This window comes from Lemur catta, chromosome 5, assembly GCF_020740605.2.
Source record: "Lemur catta isolate mLemCat1 chromosome 5, mLemCat1.pri, whole genome shotgun sequence".
Lineage (NCBI taxonomy): Eukaryota > Metazoa > Chordata > Mammalia > Primates > Lemuridae > Lemur > Lemur catta.
Window position 1 is genome coordinate 48384822 of NC_059132.1, and position 15983 is coordinate 48400804.

The following is a 15983-nucleotide window of genomic DNA, read 5'->3' on the forward strand; positions in this document are numbered from 1 at the left end:
TCTTTTTCCACCCCTTCATTTTCAGTCTGTGTGTGTCTTTATAGGTGAGGTAGGTTTCTTGTAGGTTGGGTCTTGTTTCTTTATCCATTTAGCCACTCTGTGCCTTTTAATTTGAGAATTGAGTCCATTTGCCTTCAGTATTATTATTGATAAGTAAGAACTTACTGCCATTTTGTTGCTTGTTTATTGCCTCCTGGCCTGTATGGTTTCTATTGGGAAGTCTGCTGCCAGACAAACTGGAGTTTATATGTTATTTACTTCCTTTCTCTTGCTGCTTTTAGGATCCTGTCTTCTTTTGAGAGTTTGATTATTATATGCCTTGGGGTAGTCCTGTTTGGGTCAAATCTGTTTGGTGTTCTTTGACCTTCCTATCCCTGGATATATTTATATCTTTCTCAAGTTTTGGAAAGTTTTGTGTCGCTTTTTTTGTTTTGTTTTGTTTTTTTGAATAAACTTTCTACCCCTTGCTCTTGTTCATCTTGAACATCAATAATTCTTAGATTTGGTCTTCTGAGGTAATTTTCTGTATCATGCATATAATCTTCATTTCTTTTTATTCTTTCCTTTTTTCTCTTCTGTGTGTTTTCGAAGAGCCTATCTTTGAGCTCACTGATTCTTTTCTCTGCTGGATCCATTCTGCTGTTGAGAGCTTTTAGTGATTTTTTTTTTAGTTCAGCAAATGTATACATTAGTTCCAGGATTTCTGTTTAATTTTATTATTATTTCAATTTCTTTGTTAAATTTCCCTGATAAATTTCTGAATTGCTTTTCTGTGTTATCCTGGAGATCACTGAGTTTCCTTAAAACTTCTATTCTGAATTCTTAGTTAGAGAGTTCACGTATCGCTACCTTCTTAGGGTCAGTCCCTATATTTTTGCTTTGTCCGTAGGGGGCGAGGTCATAGGTCTCTGTCTGCTGTTGTTTCTTGTGAATGTTTGTCTGTGTCTTTGCATTGAAGGATTATTTATTCCAGTTTTATCTATCTGGCTTGTTTTGGTTTTTATTGGATATATTTGCTTAGAGATTCTTTGTAATTTACTTGATTTTCTTTTGTTTTCTACTAGATCACTGCCTCCTTTTCAACAGTAGATGAGATCTTAAGCCCAAATTTTCCTTGGTTCTAGTAAACAGAGTACTACCCATCCTGAGTTGGGGAGGTCCCAAGAGGGTATTCCAGTAGTATGGGAAGACTGTCTAGGAGTATGTGCCCAGGGGACCTGTGGAATGAACCTCCTACAGCATGCTGCTGCTGAACATCCACTCTGATATGGCATCCCCTTTGACTATGTTACAGAGCAGAGGTTCCAGGGCTGGGAATGGTAGTTCTACTTACCCCCTTTGTCTCCAGCTGTCCTCAGGGATATTTCTCCCATTAGGTACTCCCAATGCTTCCCAGCGGTTGAAGCAGGGATAGATTTCCTGCCAGGGTACCCAAGATAGTGGATTGTCTACCTCAATCTCAGTTTTTCCAGTGTAGAGACCAGGAGTTGGGGAAATTTTCCACACACTTGATGCTGGGTGGATTGAGGGGAGGGGCATCGTGGATATGGAAGTTCAGTTCTCTTACTGTCTGCTCATAGTTTTTTCACTTCTCCATGTCCCTTGGACCTCATTGTCATATTTCAGTTCTGGAATATTACTGGTAATAATCTCAACACTATATATATATTTTTTTATTTTCTGTGGGGAGAGTGAGGCAAGCTTGCTTCTACACCACCATTTTGGAACCAGAAGTCCTGAAATTATTTCCTTATGAATGTATTTGAGGTTTCATGTAGACACCATAATAGAATGAATTTGTTTCTCTTTTATGTGAGGAAAACCAGGATATGGTTAACTGTGTATGTGTCACAATAACTATGTATGTAGCTCTAATCTACTTAAATAATCTTTTGGTTAAGAGAAAAGCATTTGATAAATTCTTTTTTTTTTCTTTTTTTTTTCATTTCAGGATATTATGGGGGTACAAACATTTTGGTTACATGTTATGATTTTGCCACACCCAAACCATGATTTGAGGCATGCTCTTTCCCCCAAGAACACTCACCATGTCCATTAGTTGTGCGTTTACCCACCCCCAACCCCCCAATCCCCAAAGAATATCACTACTATGTGAGCACCTTAGTGTTGATCAGTTAGTGCTAATTTGATGGCAAGTACATGTAGTGCCTATTCTTCCATTCTTGTGATACCTCACTTCAGAGGATGGGCTCAAGTTCTATCCAGGAAAATATAACAGGTGCTAGATCACCATCATTTTTTATAGTTGAGTAGTATTCCATTGTATACATATGACATATTTTATTAATCCACTCATAGATTGGATGGGCACTTGGGTTGTTTCCACATCCTTGCAATAGTGAATTGTGCTGCCATAAACATTCGAGTGCAGATGTCTTTATTATAGAATGTTTTTTGTTCCTTTGGGTAGATGCCTAATAGTGCTATTGCTGGATCAAATGGTATTTCTATTTTTAGCTCTTTGAGGTATCTCCAAATTCTTTTCCACAGAGGTTGCACAAGTTTGCAGTCCCACCAGCAGAGTAAGAGTGTTCTTATCTCTCCACATCCTCGCCAACATTTGTTGCTTTGGGAGTTTTTGATAAAGGCCAGTCTCACTGGGGTTAGGTGATATCTCATTGTGGTTTTGATTTGCATTTCCCTAATGATTAGAGATGTTGAGCATTTTTTTTTTATATATTTGCTGGCCATTATTCTGTCTTCTTTTGAAAAGTTTCTATTCATGTCTTTTGCCCATTTACTGATGGGGTTGTTTGATTTTTTCTTGTTGATTTTCTTGAGTTCTAGATAGATTCTTGTTGTCAGCCCTTTATCGGATGTGTAGAGGCAAATATTTTCTCCCATTCTGTAGGCTGTCTGTTCACTCTAATGATAGTTTCCTTGGCTGTGCAAAAGCTTTTTAATTTGATCAGGTACCACTTATTTATTTTTGTTGCTGCTGTGATTGCTTTGGGTGTCTTCCTCATAAATTCTTTGCCTAGGCTGATGTCTGAAAGAATCTTCCCTACATTTTCTTCTAGGATTCTTAAGGTTTCATGCCTTAGATTTAAGTCTGTTATCCATCTTGAATTGGTTTTTGTAAGAGGTGAGAGGTGGGGATCCAGTTTCAATCTTCTGCATATAGTTATCCCATTTTCCCAGCACCATTTATTGAAAAGAGATTCTTTTCCCCAATGTATATTTTTGTCTGCTTTGTCAAAGACTAGATGACAATGTGCAGATAGTTTCATCTCTGGATTCCCAGTCCTGTTCCAAAGGTCTATATCTCTGTTCTTGTGCTGGTACCATGCTGTTTCAGTTACTATAGCCTTGTAGTACAGCTTGAAGTCTGGTAGACTGATACTGCCCAGTTTGTTCTTTTTGCTTAAGATCGCTTTGGCTATATGAGATCTTTTCTGGTTCCATACAAAGCGTAGAATTATTTTTTTCTAGATCTGTAAAGAATGATGATGGTACTTTGATAGGGATTGCATCAATTCTGTAGATCACTTTAGGTAGTATGGACATGTTAACAATGTTGATTCTGCCAATCCATGAGCAAAGTGGATTTCTCCATCTGTTTACAACTTCTACAATTTATTTTCTTTGTGTTTCATAGTTCTCCCTGTATATGTCTCTCACCTCTTTCGTTAAATATATTCCTAGATATTTAATTTTCTTTGAGGCTATTGTAAAAGATACTGCATTTTGATTTGAATTTTGGCTTGACTGTTATTGGCGTATATGAATGCCAATTTGTGTGTATTGATTTTGTATCCTGAGACTTTACTGAATTTATTTATCAGTTCCAGGAGTCTCTTGGTTGAATCCTTGGGGTTTTCTAGATATAATACCATATCATCAGCAAAGAGTGAGAGTTTGATCTCACATTTGGTAAATTCTTAACTTTAAGTCAGTATAGTCTCCTAAAACACTGAGACAACAGAGGAAATTGCTTCATACTGAGTTAGGTATAACCAATAAGTGGTATGGATATGATACGAAAGTTCAAAGAAATGGGCCTTTTCCTTTTGGTCCCATTGATTGTTTACAAAGGGAATGTTTGGTATAGTCAGGCGATTTTCTCAGATTTTAGAAAAGCAGATTTCATAAATTCAGAAAGTAAACCTTTTCTCTGTGTGGCTGAAGGGTTAAAAAGTGAGTTATTTCAAAGAGACTGAAATTTTAAAAATGGATGTTCTGTCTAAACATAAACACAATCCTGACATGGAACAAAAGTGTGCCTTTGTCAAATGTGTTCTAGTTACATTTTTAAAGGATGTAACAAATGACAAAATAAGTGACATAACCCTGTAACTCTTCTTTTAGATTAAGCGCAGAGTGATCTGAGAATGATGAAGCACCTAAAGACTACAAAATGGATTTTTAACTTATGTTCACAGAGCCCGGGGAGGGGAAGGGGAACTGACCCAGGAAACAATAACACCACTGCTTGGGAAAGATGATGTAATATTAATATGCCACAGAAAGAAGGCAGATCTAATCAACTCCTATTTTGTTTTGTTGTAATCTTTTCTTTTAGAAAAAACAATGATTAGGAACCTAATTTTCAGTACTTAAATATTATCTTTGATATAACTAAAATTAATGGTTACAGATAAAAACAAGACTTTTTGAAAACAAAATCCTTCTCTTTTACCATATTCCCACAGGAAGAGGCCTAACATTTTTCTGAAAAAGAAATCACAATCCCTGCCCTGTTGTGGAACTTGTGACCTAGTTGGGTCCGGATTGGGGTGGGGTAGGAAGGCATAATTGTAAAACAATTAGACAAACCTCCAGTTAAGCAAATGCAAGATAAAGTGGTAGGATATACACATACCTGATGAAGGAATTTCAAATAAGGGAAAGTCCTTATAGGGAAAGGACTAATCTGGGAGGGCTTTATGAAGGTAGTAAAACCTTGAACTGAGCTTTTGAAATAAAACATTTTAATTAGAGGAAAGAAATGAGGAAAGCACTTTCAGTAGGGATAGTACAGTAAATAGATCATAGTAACAATGACTATTTGCTTACTATGTGTGAAGAACTACTCTAAATGGTTTTTATTATTAATATTTAAATTTTTACTTTCAAGCACACTATCTACTGTGTTATCTCATTTAATTTTTATGTCAATTCTGAAGTCCTGTTGTTAGTTTTTATACTCATTTTTATGTTTGTTTTTTTTGAGACAGGGACTCACTCTGTCACCCAGACTGGAGTGCAGTGGTGCTATCATAGCTCACTGCAGCCTCAAACTCCTGGGCTCAAGGGATCCTCCCATCTCAGCCTCCCAAGCAGCTATAGGCATGCAACACCATGCCCAGTTAATTTCTTTTTATTTTTTGTAGAGATGAGGTCTCTCTATATTGTCCAACCTGATCTCAAACTCCGGGGCTCAAGCAATCCTCCTATCTTGTCCTCCCAAATTGCTAGGATTACAGGCATGAGCCACCATGCCCAGCCTGTTATGCTCCATTTACACATAAGAAACTGAGAGGTTAGGAGCAGCAACTAGAACAGTGCCTCACTCATAGCAAATGCTCAACAACTACTTGGCGAATGATTGAGTGGTAGTCATGCCCAAGATCAGTCACACAACTAAGTGCTCAAACCTAGATTTGATTAAGGCTGACTCTTAACCTAGACACTAAATGTCTTTATTTGGATGAGGTGAGAACGTTTATGAACAGAAATAAAACATACCTGAATAGATGACAAAGTTTGAACAACTGAAGAATTAAAACTAGTTTCATCGATGAAATTATAAAAGAGACAATAGAGTATTGAAGGTAAGAGCCTCGTCTTTAGAGTCAGAAAGATCTGATTTGAAATCCATTTTCCTGTACTTAGTAGTTGTGTGACCTCCATGAGTAACAACTTCACTTCTCTGTGCCTTAGTTTTGTCATCTGTAAAATGGAATAGTAATCATTTCTTAGTAGGAATGTGGGATTAAGAGGGGAGTAAAACATGTACAGTTATTAGCACAGGTCTTGGCACATAGTAAATATTAATGCTATTACTAGCAGTTTGGATTCTTAAGAAAGGGAAATGACTTAATGGAAATGGTCCAAAGAAATTTAAATTTTGCAGCAGCACCCAGAATGAATTAGAAGACAAGAGAGCAAAGTCCAGAAGAATAGTAGTTGTTGAAGCAATCTAGACATCAAGTATTACCTGCAAGAGAGCAGTAGTATGAATGAGAAAGCAGGGGGTCCGGGGGCGGGGGAGTTAATGACTCAGAGAGACAATGTAAAGGCATAATCACAATATAATAATAATAAATTTATCAAGCATTTTATATCTTTTTAGAGAGCTCTGAGGTGATTGTTGACAACTTGTTATTGGAGTTAATACTTAAATGTCCTTTGGCTTGCAGCTCAAAGCCTAAGAATTATGGTTGTTCCAATTGTGATATCCTGAATATAGTGGCAAAATTTACTTGTCCCTTTTGGCTGCCCCACCACCACCACCAAAATAATATTAGTTTTTTGAGATGTAAAACAATCCAGGTGTTCCCTACACCCCAGGTAAGTCTGTCCTTGAACAAGGGCTGCTGATTGAAAACCCATTGTCTGTTTTATTTCAGTGCAAGCAGCTAATGATTCAGTCTGTAGACTACAGCAGAGGGAGCAGGAACGAAAAAAGGTAAAAAATAGATCATTTAGATAATGGGGTATATAACTCCTGCATGTTTATTATCATTATATAATATTATTAGCAAGTACTTTTAATCAGAAAATTCTCTGAATGTATTTTCTTTTATGCAATGAATCATAAAGATTGAAAAATGGCTAATTCATTGAAGATGTGTTGAGGAGGTGTGGTTACATGGTCACTCCATCAATATTTTTGTACTTGAAATTGCATAACTCTTTTTTCCTTTTCAACACATCTATCATTTCCTTGAAAGTAGTATTTGTCTCATGGAGGAGAAAGAAAATGAGAAAATAGGGACTTTTACATGTAACAATAAATACCCACCAGATTGGAAATATAAACCTTAACTCTGAGCCTGAAGTATTGAGTGTTTTATCTGTATTTCTTCTTGAAAAGGAAGCATTCATGACTATGGGTGGGTTATTTAATAAATAGTCATAGGAGTATGTGAATCGCTTGCTGGGCAGTGCATTGCTTATTGGAATTATATCTTAGTTGAATTCAGATGTGGAAAAACAGCATAGGAATTTAAGTTCCTGTGATAATTTGGTGTTTTCACTTACAATTTTCATGAAGTATTTTTTTAACTTACTCATTGCTCTAAACTAACAACGATATATACATCTTACATTTATTAAGAAATGTTGAAAATACTAAATCACTCTGAAAATAATGTCCTTTTGCATATGTATGTATTGACACATGTTACTGTCTCCATTTCTCTGGAATGTATTGTGGTTAATCCACAATAATAGTTTAATGTGTCACTGTATAAAAATATAACGGAATGAACCCTCCCAGAGTTTCAGTATCTACACCCTCTGCTCAACTCTAGATGTTGATATAAAGTTAGAAAATTCAGCAGTTTGATGGTTTAAGCTTTACTGAAAGGACTTGGCATTTAAGACAGGTGGAAAGTCTGCTCAAGGGTAGTCGCAGGATCCAGCAGGTCAGGTCAGGAAGCGGGAGCATTGCTGAGCACAGGGATGGAACGACAAGGCAGAGCCAGGATCAGGAAGGTTTGTGTCGGGACATGGTGCTTGCACAGTGTGCGGAGAGTGCTGTAAGGGCAGGCAGGTGTGTGGGCATAAGTGGGCCACGCTGGGCTGGACAACAGATTTTTTTATTTTTAATCCTCTACTTTGCTAGGTACCACTAGAGATGATAGATTTTAATTAGTTAAGTTTAAGACATTTCCAAGCTGGGCACAGTGGCTCACACCTGTAATCCTAGCACTCTGGGAGGCCGAGGTGGGTGGATCACTCGAGGTCAGGAGTTCGAGACCAGCCTCAGCAAGAGCGAGACCCTGTCTCTACTAAAAATAGAAAGAAATTATCTGGCCAACTAAAAATATATGTAGAAAAAATTAGCCGGGCATGGTGGCACATGCCTGTAGTCCCAGCTACTCGAAAGGCTGAGGCAGGAGGATCGCTTAAGCTGAGGAGTTTGAGGTTGCTGTGAGCTAGGCTGACGCCACTGCACTCACTCTAGCCCAGGCAACAGAGCGAGACTCTGTCTCAAAAAAAAAAAAAAAAGTTTAAGGCATTTCCTACACTCAAGGAGCTAGAAGTCTAGGAGTCCCAACCACTAACACAAATATAATGTAGGATAAAGTAAGAGCTGTGATCAAGTTACAGAGAACTTTGTGAGATCTTGGCAAAGGAGTGATTTCTTAGGAAGGTGGTGGCATTCAAGCCTGACCTTGCTTGGTAAGTAAGAATTCAATCGCTAGAAGATAGGTAGAAAAATATTGTAGGGTAAGGACTATAGTGAAAGCAAAGGCAAAAGATGTGAAAAGTCAGTAGTCGAGTCTCATGGAGCTGGTGTGTAGAGCATCTAAATGGATATTTTTGGAGATGATTGTGGAGGATGTTGAATGCTACATTAAACAGTTTGTTGTTGGGAGAACCAGGAGCATTCACTTTTGAGAGGCAGAATAACTACCTGATAGAACACTGGATGTACCTTAATATACGCAGTTCTCTTGGCTTTCATAATAAAAGTTAAGTATTCCGTTGCTGCACGTTGCCTCTCTAACGTGTTGCTCCGTGGTTTAAGCAAATACAGGTGAGTATGCACTAAAGTTAATTGTTCTGTCTTTCTAGTACATTGTCAAAGCAGTTATAATCCTGATAAATGGTAATTCTTGTCATTCTTGAGAGAATGGACCTAAAATTAAATGATAATTGGAATAGTTTCTCTTGTCACTGAGCACTATTTTCACATGTAATATATTAGCCATATGTATAATAGGAAATTGACCAGATTGAGTAAAAAAAAAAAAAAAAAACACCTGGTTTCTTCTGTTTCTAGTGGTTGGTTCTGTTTGCTAACTAGCTATATACCTTTGGACAAATGCCTGAGCCTCAAGCTCCTCATCTACAAAATAAATACCTGTTCTTTTACCTGATAGATTGATGGAGTACATTGCATTATAAAATTAATGTGAAATGGCTTTGCAAATTGTTTATCACTAGCCCAATGTGAGACAATAATTTTTCCCCTGCCAGCTGTTTAAGATGCAGGCAATGACCGCGTGAATAAGAGCCCTGCTGTAGTCTGTTAGAGTTGGTGAAGCACTTGAGAAGCCTTCCCATTCATGATTTTCCAAATTAAAAGATATATTGTCCCATGGTTTAAAAAAAAAAACAAACAAACATGGCCTCAAGAAATAAGAATATTTTAGTCTGAAGTACATTTTTTATAGGTATTATGTCTTAGAGTGTTATTAAACTAATTTTTATGGAATACATATTAAAAGTTAGTATTTTAGAATATACAAGAATTGGTTTGGAGTCTATGAGACTTACATGTGTAAATAGCCACCCTGACTTTCTTTTCTCAAGATAATTTAATAAAAATAACCAGCTTAAAGTCTTAAACAAATGTATTTCTCAGAGAAAAGTAAAACTTCTTTACATTCTTACCAGAATAAACTTTTATTCTTAAGCCTTTATTTCTTTTCTTTCTTTCTTTCTTTTTTTAACAGCTTACCTAATTAGCAGAACATTTGAAGTACAGATCTTTAATTTTTTTTTTTTTTTTTTTTTTACTGCCCTGTCTAGCTTTTTCTGAAACTTTGACATGGCAGAGGTTTTAGACTACATATATATATATAGTTTGTAAAGGTAAAGTTTAATTTTTCATTTAGCAAATATATATTAATACAAAGCCAAAACCTGACCTCTTGCTGCATTTTACAACCTAATGTTAATTGTTCCTTTTGGTTGTACTGTTGGCTACATTTTGTGTATTTGAATGGCTCTCAAAACAAAGAAGGATGGGAGTAGTAATGTAATAAAATAGACTATTATCATTAATCATTAATTCTTTTATGTCAAGACAATTTGTGGAATTCTGTAGGAAGTAAATTGATAAACGTTATTCATCTAAATCACATTTCCCACAATTGATATCTAAAAGTACATTCAGAAGAACAATAAATGCACATTCCCCAGTTATTTGACATGTCTTGAAAGCTACCACTATTATAAAGTTGCATTTTGGGCGCTAGCTATAAGAATAGTGAAATGAAATACAATTGGCTTATAAAATTCACTGGGTGTCAAAAGTATGCCATCAAGGAAGATGAGATGGTTAATAATATCTATCAATAATTTAAATTTAGGCTCATGCACAAGCGTCAACTTTTGAAGCCCTATTTAACAGACTAGAGATAATAATGAAGTAAATATGAATGCTTTTGATTCATCTTGTCTACAAGTATTTATTAGATTTAATTTTCTTCCTTTATGATTTTTTTCATGAGGGCAATGGGATCATGTGGCTTATACATTGTTCTTGATAGAGTTTGAAAATGTAGAATAGCATATCAGTACATATTCTACTTAAAATAATTTTTACAGTTGTTATACTGACATTGCTTGCCAAAGTAAATGTAATAGTTTTTCCTATGTCTGCATAAGGCATATGTAAATTTAATGGCACATATATTACTGACAGATGTTCCAAAAGACCTTTTAGACATGGATTATTCCAAAATTTTCCTTAGACCAGGGTTTCTCAACCTCAGCACTATTGACATTTTGGACCCAGTAATTCCTTGTCGTGGGGACTATCCTGTGCATTGTAGGGTATAGCAGCATTTTAGGCTCTATCCACTAGTTGCCAGTAGCACCTCCCTCTGCAACCCATGTTATAATGACCAAAAACCTCCTGCTGGGGGAGAGGGGTGTCAAAATCATCCCCCCTCCCAGTTGAAAATCACTGACTTAGATTAATACATGCAAAAATGTGGTCTTATTATATATTCCAGAGTTCATTTATAGACCTGGTTCTAGACATAGTTCAGCTTCAGGATTGGTTTCTATTTAACTTTCTCTCTAATGGGAGATATATATATATTATTACTATTACTTTCTCTGTTGTAACTTATTCTATACATTTTACTAAGTATAAACAGACAACATTGTTATAGCTAATTACTTTTGGTACACAGTTGTAACTCATTAATAAACTTTCTCTTCATTTTCTTTTAAAGTTGGCATTTTCTGAGTTTATCCTGAAAACAAATGTGTGCATTTATTTAAGAATGCAAGTGATTTCATTTAGTAAGAACCCTCTGAAATTTGATTTAAAATTTTTTTATTATAGTAAAATATATATAACATAAAATTTACCTTCTTAACCATTTTTAAATGTATATTTCACTGGCATTAAGTACATTCACATTTTTGTGCAACCATCATCCATCTTCAGAACTCTTTCATCTTATATAATAAAACTGAAACCCTGTACCCAATAAATAGTTACTCCACATTCCCTTCTCTCCCCACTCCTGGCAACCACCCTTCTACTTCCTGTCTCTGTGAATTTGACTACTCTGTGTACTACATAGAGTGCTATACTATAGTATGTCACATAAGTAGAGTCATACATTATTTGTCTTTTTGTTGCTGGCTTATTTCTTCAATATAATGTCCTCAGCATTCATCCATGTGTAGCATATGTCAGAATTTCCTCCCTTTTTAAGGCTGAATAATATTCCATTGTATGTGTATACCACATTTTGTGTATGCATTCCTCTGTGGACACTTGGGTTACTTCCACCTTTTGGCTATTGTGAATAACATTGCTATGAACATGGGTGTACAAATATCTATTCAGTTCCCTGCTTTTAATTCTTTTGGATATATACCCAGTAATGGAATTACTGGATCATACGGTAATTCTATGTTTAATTTTTTTAGGAACCACCAGTGTTGTTCCATATAGCCAGATTTGCAACAAAGCCAAGGTTTTTATCTTCTTTAAGTACAGTGCTTTTATTATTTTAACTACTTTGGATGAAAATCTTTAAAAATATAATCCATACTTTTATTTTTTTAATTTATTAAATGGTACAGGTTAACTTTCTGTAAGAATTAGACATTATTAGCACCACACTCTAAGCAACTGAGCTAACCGGCCACGGTAGAATTATACATTATTGAGAATATTAAATTTTATATTGAGAGAGAAAGATTGTGTTGTGTGTCTATTCCAAACGCCCTCGGATACTATGTATTTTTGTATCTTTCTCCTCCTTTGCTGTAAGGCTGATGCCTGTCATTTCTTCTCCAGTTCTTTATCAGCCTTTTCTTCTTTTAATTTGTTATTTTTAATATTATGTAGTCATAGAAACCAGTTAACTAAACTGGTTAAAATTATGTGTAATGTAGGTCAAATAAGTTCATAATCAGAAGAACTTTTCATAAATGCTGTGCAGTGCTTGTAATGGACTTTGTGGTATCACTTTTTTTGATGGTTTCAGTTCTTACCACATAGTTTTTAACTAAGTTTCAGGTAGATGTTATTTCCAGGTAGCTGAGTTTTATTTATCTATGAATACTACAGTATTGTCAACGCACGAATGTATAAGTGGCCTCCCCCTCCTTTCTTTACTATTAATAATTGTTGTGAAGAATGCAAGAATGCATAGCAATTATTGTTATGAAAGGTGGGAGACTAAGAAAAGATAAAGTGGGATGATTTCGAGGATATCTTGATAAGACAAGACTAGATTTTTATTTGGGTTAGGAAGTTGTCAGCTTTCATCTTATTTTCACCTGGACTGTGCGGCCAGTGGTTAATAGTGGGCACATCAAGGAGGAATGAATTGAATATACAAATGGGAGGCAAAGCCTATTGCTTTTATTTGGGTTGTCTGTATTGTTTGAATTATTACAGGAATCTGTTGCTAAAGTTAAATTATTAAAATTAAAGAACAAAAACTGAAATGGCAGGAGGAAAAAATAGAGAGTGATCTGCCTTCAAGATACCTTGCTTATAATTTGTATAATAATTTTTACTTTTTATTAAGGACCTCATTCAGAGTTAAGAAATTGACATGTATTACCTCTCATCTTCTTTAAAAAAATGAATAAATTAAATAACATCTGAGCATGCATGTTTAGTATTCTCTGTGTTTATTAAAAATAAAGCTAAAGCAAGATACCATTTTGATCAAGTTTATTTGTATTTTTTTCTCTTTTTAGTCTGACTGTGGCTTTTTCTCTTAGACTATTAACAATTTTTACAAAAGTTCCATCAAGAGTTTAAGAAACTCTTCATGCATCTTTTGGAGCATTACAGTTCATAACACTGAAAAGTTAAAAAGTAATGTGTTGAATTTTGTTTAACACATTTTCCAGATTTACTGAATGAGCAAACTCCTCCCTAACCTTCCCCCTACCTATTCAGATCCCAAGTATCTGGGGGACAGATTTTATGGGAATGTTTGACTGTAACTCACACTTAAGATTGACTTCAGTAACTTTTCAGTTGAAAAGTCTTGGTGCTGAGGAACTTCCCATCAGCTTGGCAGAAAAGCTTTTGCAAGAGCTTGTTTTTGTTTTGTAAAAGAGACTTGTAACTACTTTGTAAAACTTCCTCTGGAAAGATCTGATTTGCACTCTGACAGAAAAGGCCTAGGTGTAGTTGTTAGAAAGACGCAAGTTCAAATGTACAACCCACCTATTAGGGTGAGTGACCAAGGAGAATAAAGAAGTGCCCTTAAGCCTGAATTTCTTTGTAAAATGAGAATAACATAATCTTATAAAGAAGGGTTCTTAGAAATGTATAAGCTATGCAAAACAACTAGCATAAATAGGCATTTCATAGGTACTTGGAGCTTGTTGGTTTATCCACCCCTTCATCCTGCTTGTCATCATGACCCAGATGAGAGAGAAAATAGCACAGCAAGGACATCATGGATCGCCTGAAAACACGGTTACCATGTTTTTCCTAGCAGCTGTTTCTTTGGAGGCTAGCGTCTGAGTTACCCGTATCTGCGTATATTAGGTGTCCCTTTCTCATTAGAGCTCTGCAATTAATACAGTAGAATTAGTAATGACTTCAGGTGCTTTGTAGGTTTTTGTGGTTTGTGTCTGTCACAGTTTTTGTTTGTTTACTAGGACTTAGTCTGTATTTACTAGGACTTAGTCTGTATCAAACCTTAACTGCTAAAGGCATGCATATAGAATAGTTGAAGTAGAGATATGAAGTTATTTTTTTCATACTCTTTTTCTATTTAGCTCTTTTTTGTACATGTTCAAAGTTAATAATAGAAATTATACTTCGGGGAGAAAACTAAATGTATGCCTTTTTTATTGGTACAGTGTTTCATCTGTATTATGGTGATGTTGATAAGAAAAAATCTTTTCATCCTTATATGGAAATATTAAGGAACATCTCAAGAAGAACTTAGATATTTGACACAGGTATTTTAGGTGTTCGTTTGCTTCAAGGACTAGAACTGAATCAGAGATTTCTTGAGTTCTCTTCTGGTGACTAATAATCCATGATTTTTTTAATGTATCTAAAAATATATCCTGTAAGATAGGCATTTTAATTTCTTATAATAATGATTCTTTTACCATATATTCCTTAAAATTGATTTAAAAATCTGCAATTAAAGGGAATTTGCGGAGAAATAGAGGTATAAAAGTTACTTGGATTGTGTTTGATTTTTGTCATTTAAAGATACTAGACACTTTTGAAATTTCAGAAATGTGAGTATCATTGTTCAGTTGTAGTAAAAGAAGCCTTAGATATTTCTAGTATGCCATATTCTTGTTGGACGTTAAAACTATAATGCAGTTTTATCATTGTGTCTTACCAGCTGATTGTTATAGGAACCAAATCTCAAGAGATAAAGTTATGAAATAATTGTCTGGAAAATCCCATGTGACTTTCAAATTTTCTTTTCTCAGATTCATAATGACCATTTAATAGCTAGTGAGAAACAGCATGTACTCCAGTGGGAGGATTTTATGAAGGAACAACCCAACAGAAGGGCTGAAGTGGATGAAGAGCACAGAAAAGCCATGGAGAGGCTTAAAGAACAGTACGCTGAGATGGAGAAGGACCTAGCGAAATTTTCAGCCTTTTAAGAACTTGAACCACAACAATGACAAACTAATGAGAAAACATTTGCCTCCTCCCTAAAAAATATTCCCACCAAACCGTTTAGCCTCTGCTTCAATCTTATTATATTCAATGGTACTCATATCAGAAGAAAGAAACTTCTGCTGGAGTTCTGATTAAATGTTTAGTAGAAGAAGAGTGCTACATCTTTCCAGTTTTAAGTGCCTATATATGATTATTTGAATGAGGAGGTGTAAGAGGAAATGGGATAAGTATACTTTTTGTTAATCAGAATTGATCTTTTCCATTGCTTAGCTCAGAGAACTGTAAGTATAGATTTTAGAGAGAAAGATAATTTAATTCATTGTTATACAGGGTTAATATTAGTTTATTACTGTGGTTGTAGGCAGGTATAAAAGCTGCCTGTCGTAGCCTCCTTGGCTACTGGCAGAATGCGTAAAGTGTTATTGCATGAATAATGTAGACAAAAAAACAGTTGTCCTTGGAGCAGAAATCACATTTAAGAGAAGTGAAAGTGAAAACATTGGCAGGGCGTGGTGGCTCATGCCTGTAATCCTAGCACTCTGGGAGGCCGAGGCAGGCGGATTGTTTGAGCTCAGGAGTTCGAGACCAGCCTGAGCAAGAGCGAGACCCCATCTCTACTAAAAATAGAAACAAATTATATGGACAGCTAAAAATATATATAGAGAGAAATAATTAGCCAGGCATGGTGACACATGCCTGTAGTCCCAGCTACTTGGGAGGCTGAGGCAGGAGGATCGCTTGAGCCCAGGAGTTTGAGGTTGCTGTGAGCTAGGCTGACGCCACGGCACTCACTCTAGCCGGGGCAACAGAGTGAGACTCTGTCTCAAAAAAAAAAAAAAAAAAAAGAAAATGAAAACATTGTCTCTACTATGGCCAAGATGGCCATTTTGGTCTTTGAATTGCGTCT

At 35.7% G+C, this 15983-nt stretch overlaps 1 protein-coding gene across 2 annotated transcripts in view; it reads left to right on the top strand.

The window, feature by feature from the left end:
* The window catches only part of BLOC1S5 (biogenesis of lysosomal organelles complex 1 subunit 5), a 38714-nt gene extending 23639 nt beyond the window's left edge, over positions 1-15075 (top strand). For both annotated transcript variants that reach the window (XM_045551712.1, XM_045551713.1), the window contains 2 exons: positions 6594-6652; positions 14878-15075. In XM_045551712.1, coding sequence (XP_045407668.1) covers positions 6594-6652; positions 14878-15057 — 239 coding nt within the window. In that variant the 3' untranslated portion in view covers positions 15058-15075. The remainder of the gene's footprint in view (positions 1-6593; positions 6653-14877) is intronic.
* Positions 15076-15983: the final 908 nt, after the last annotated feature.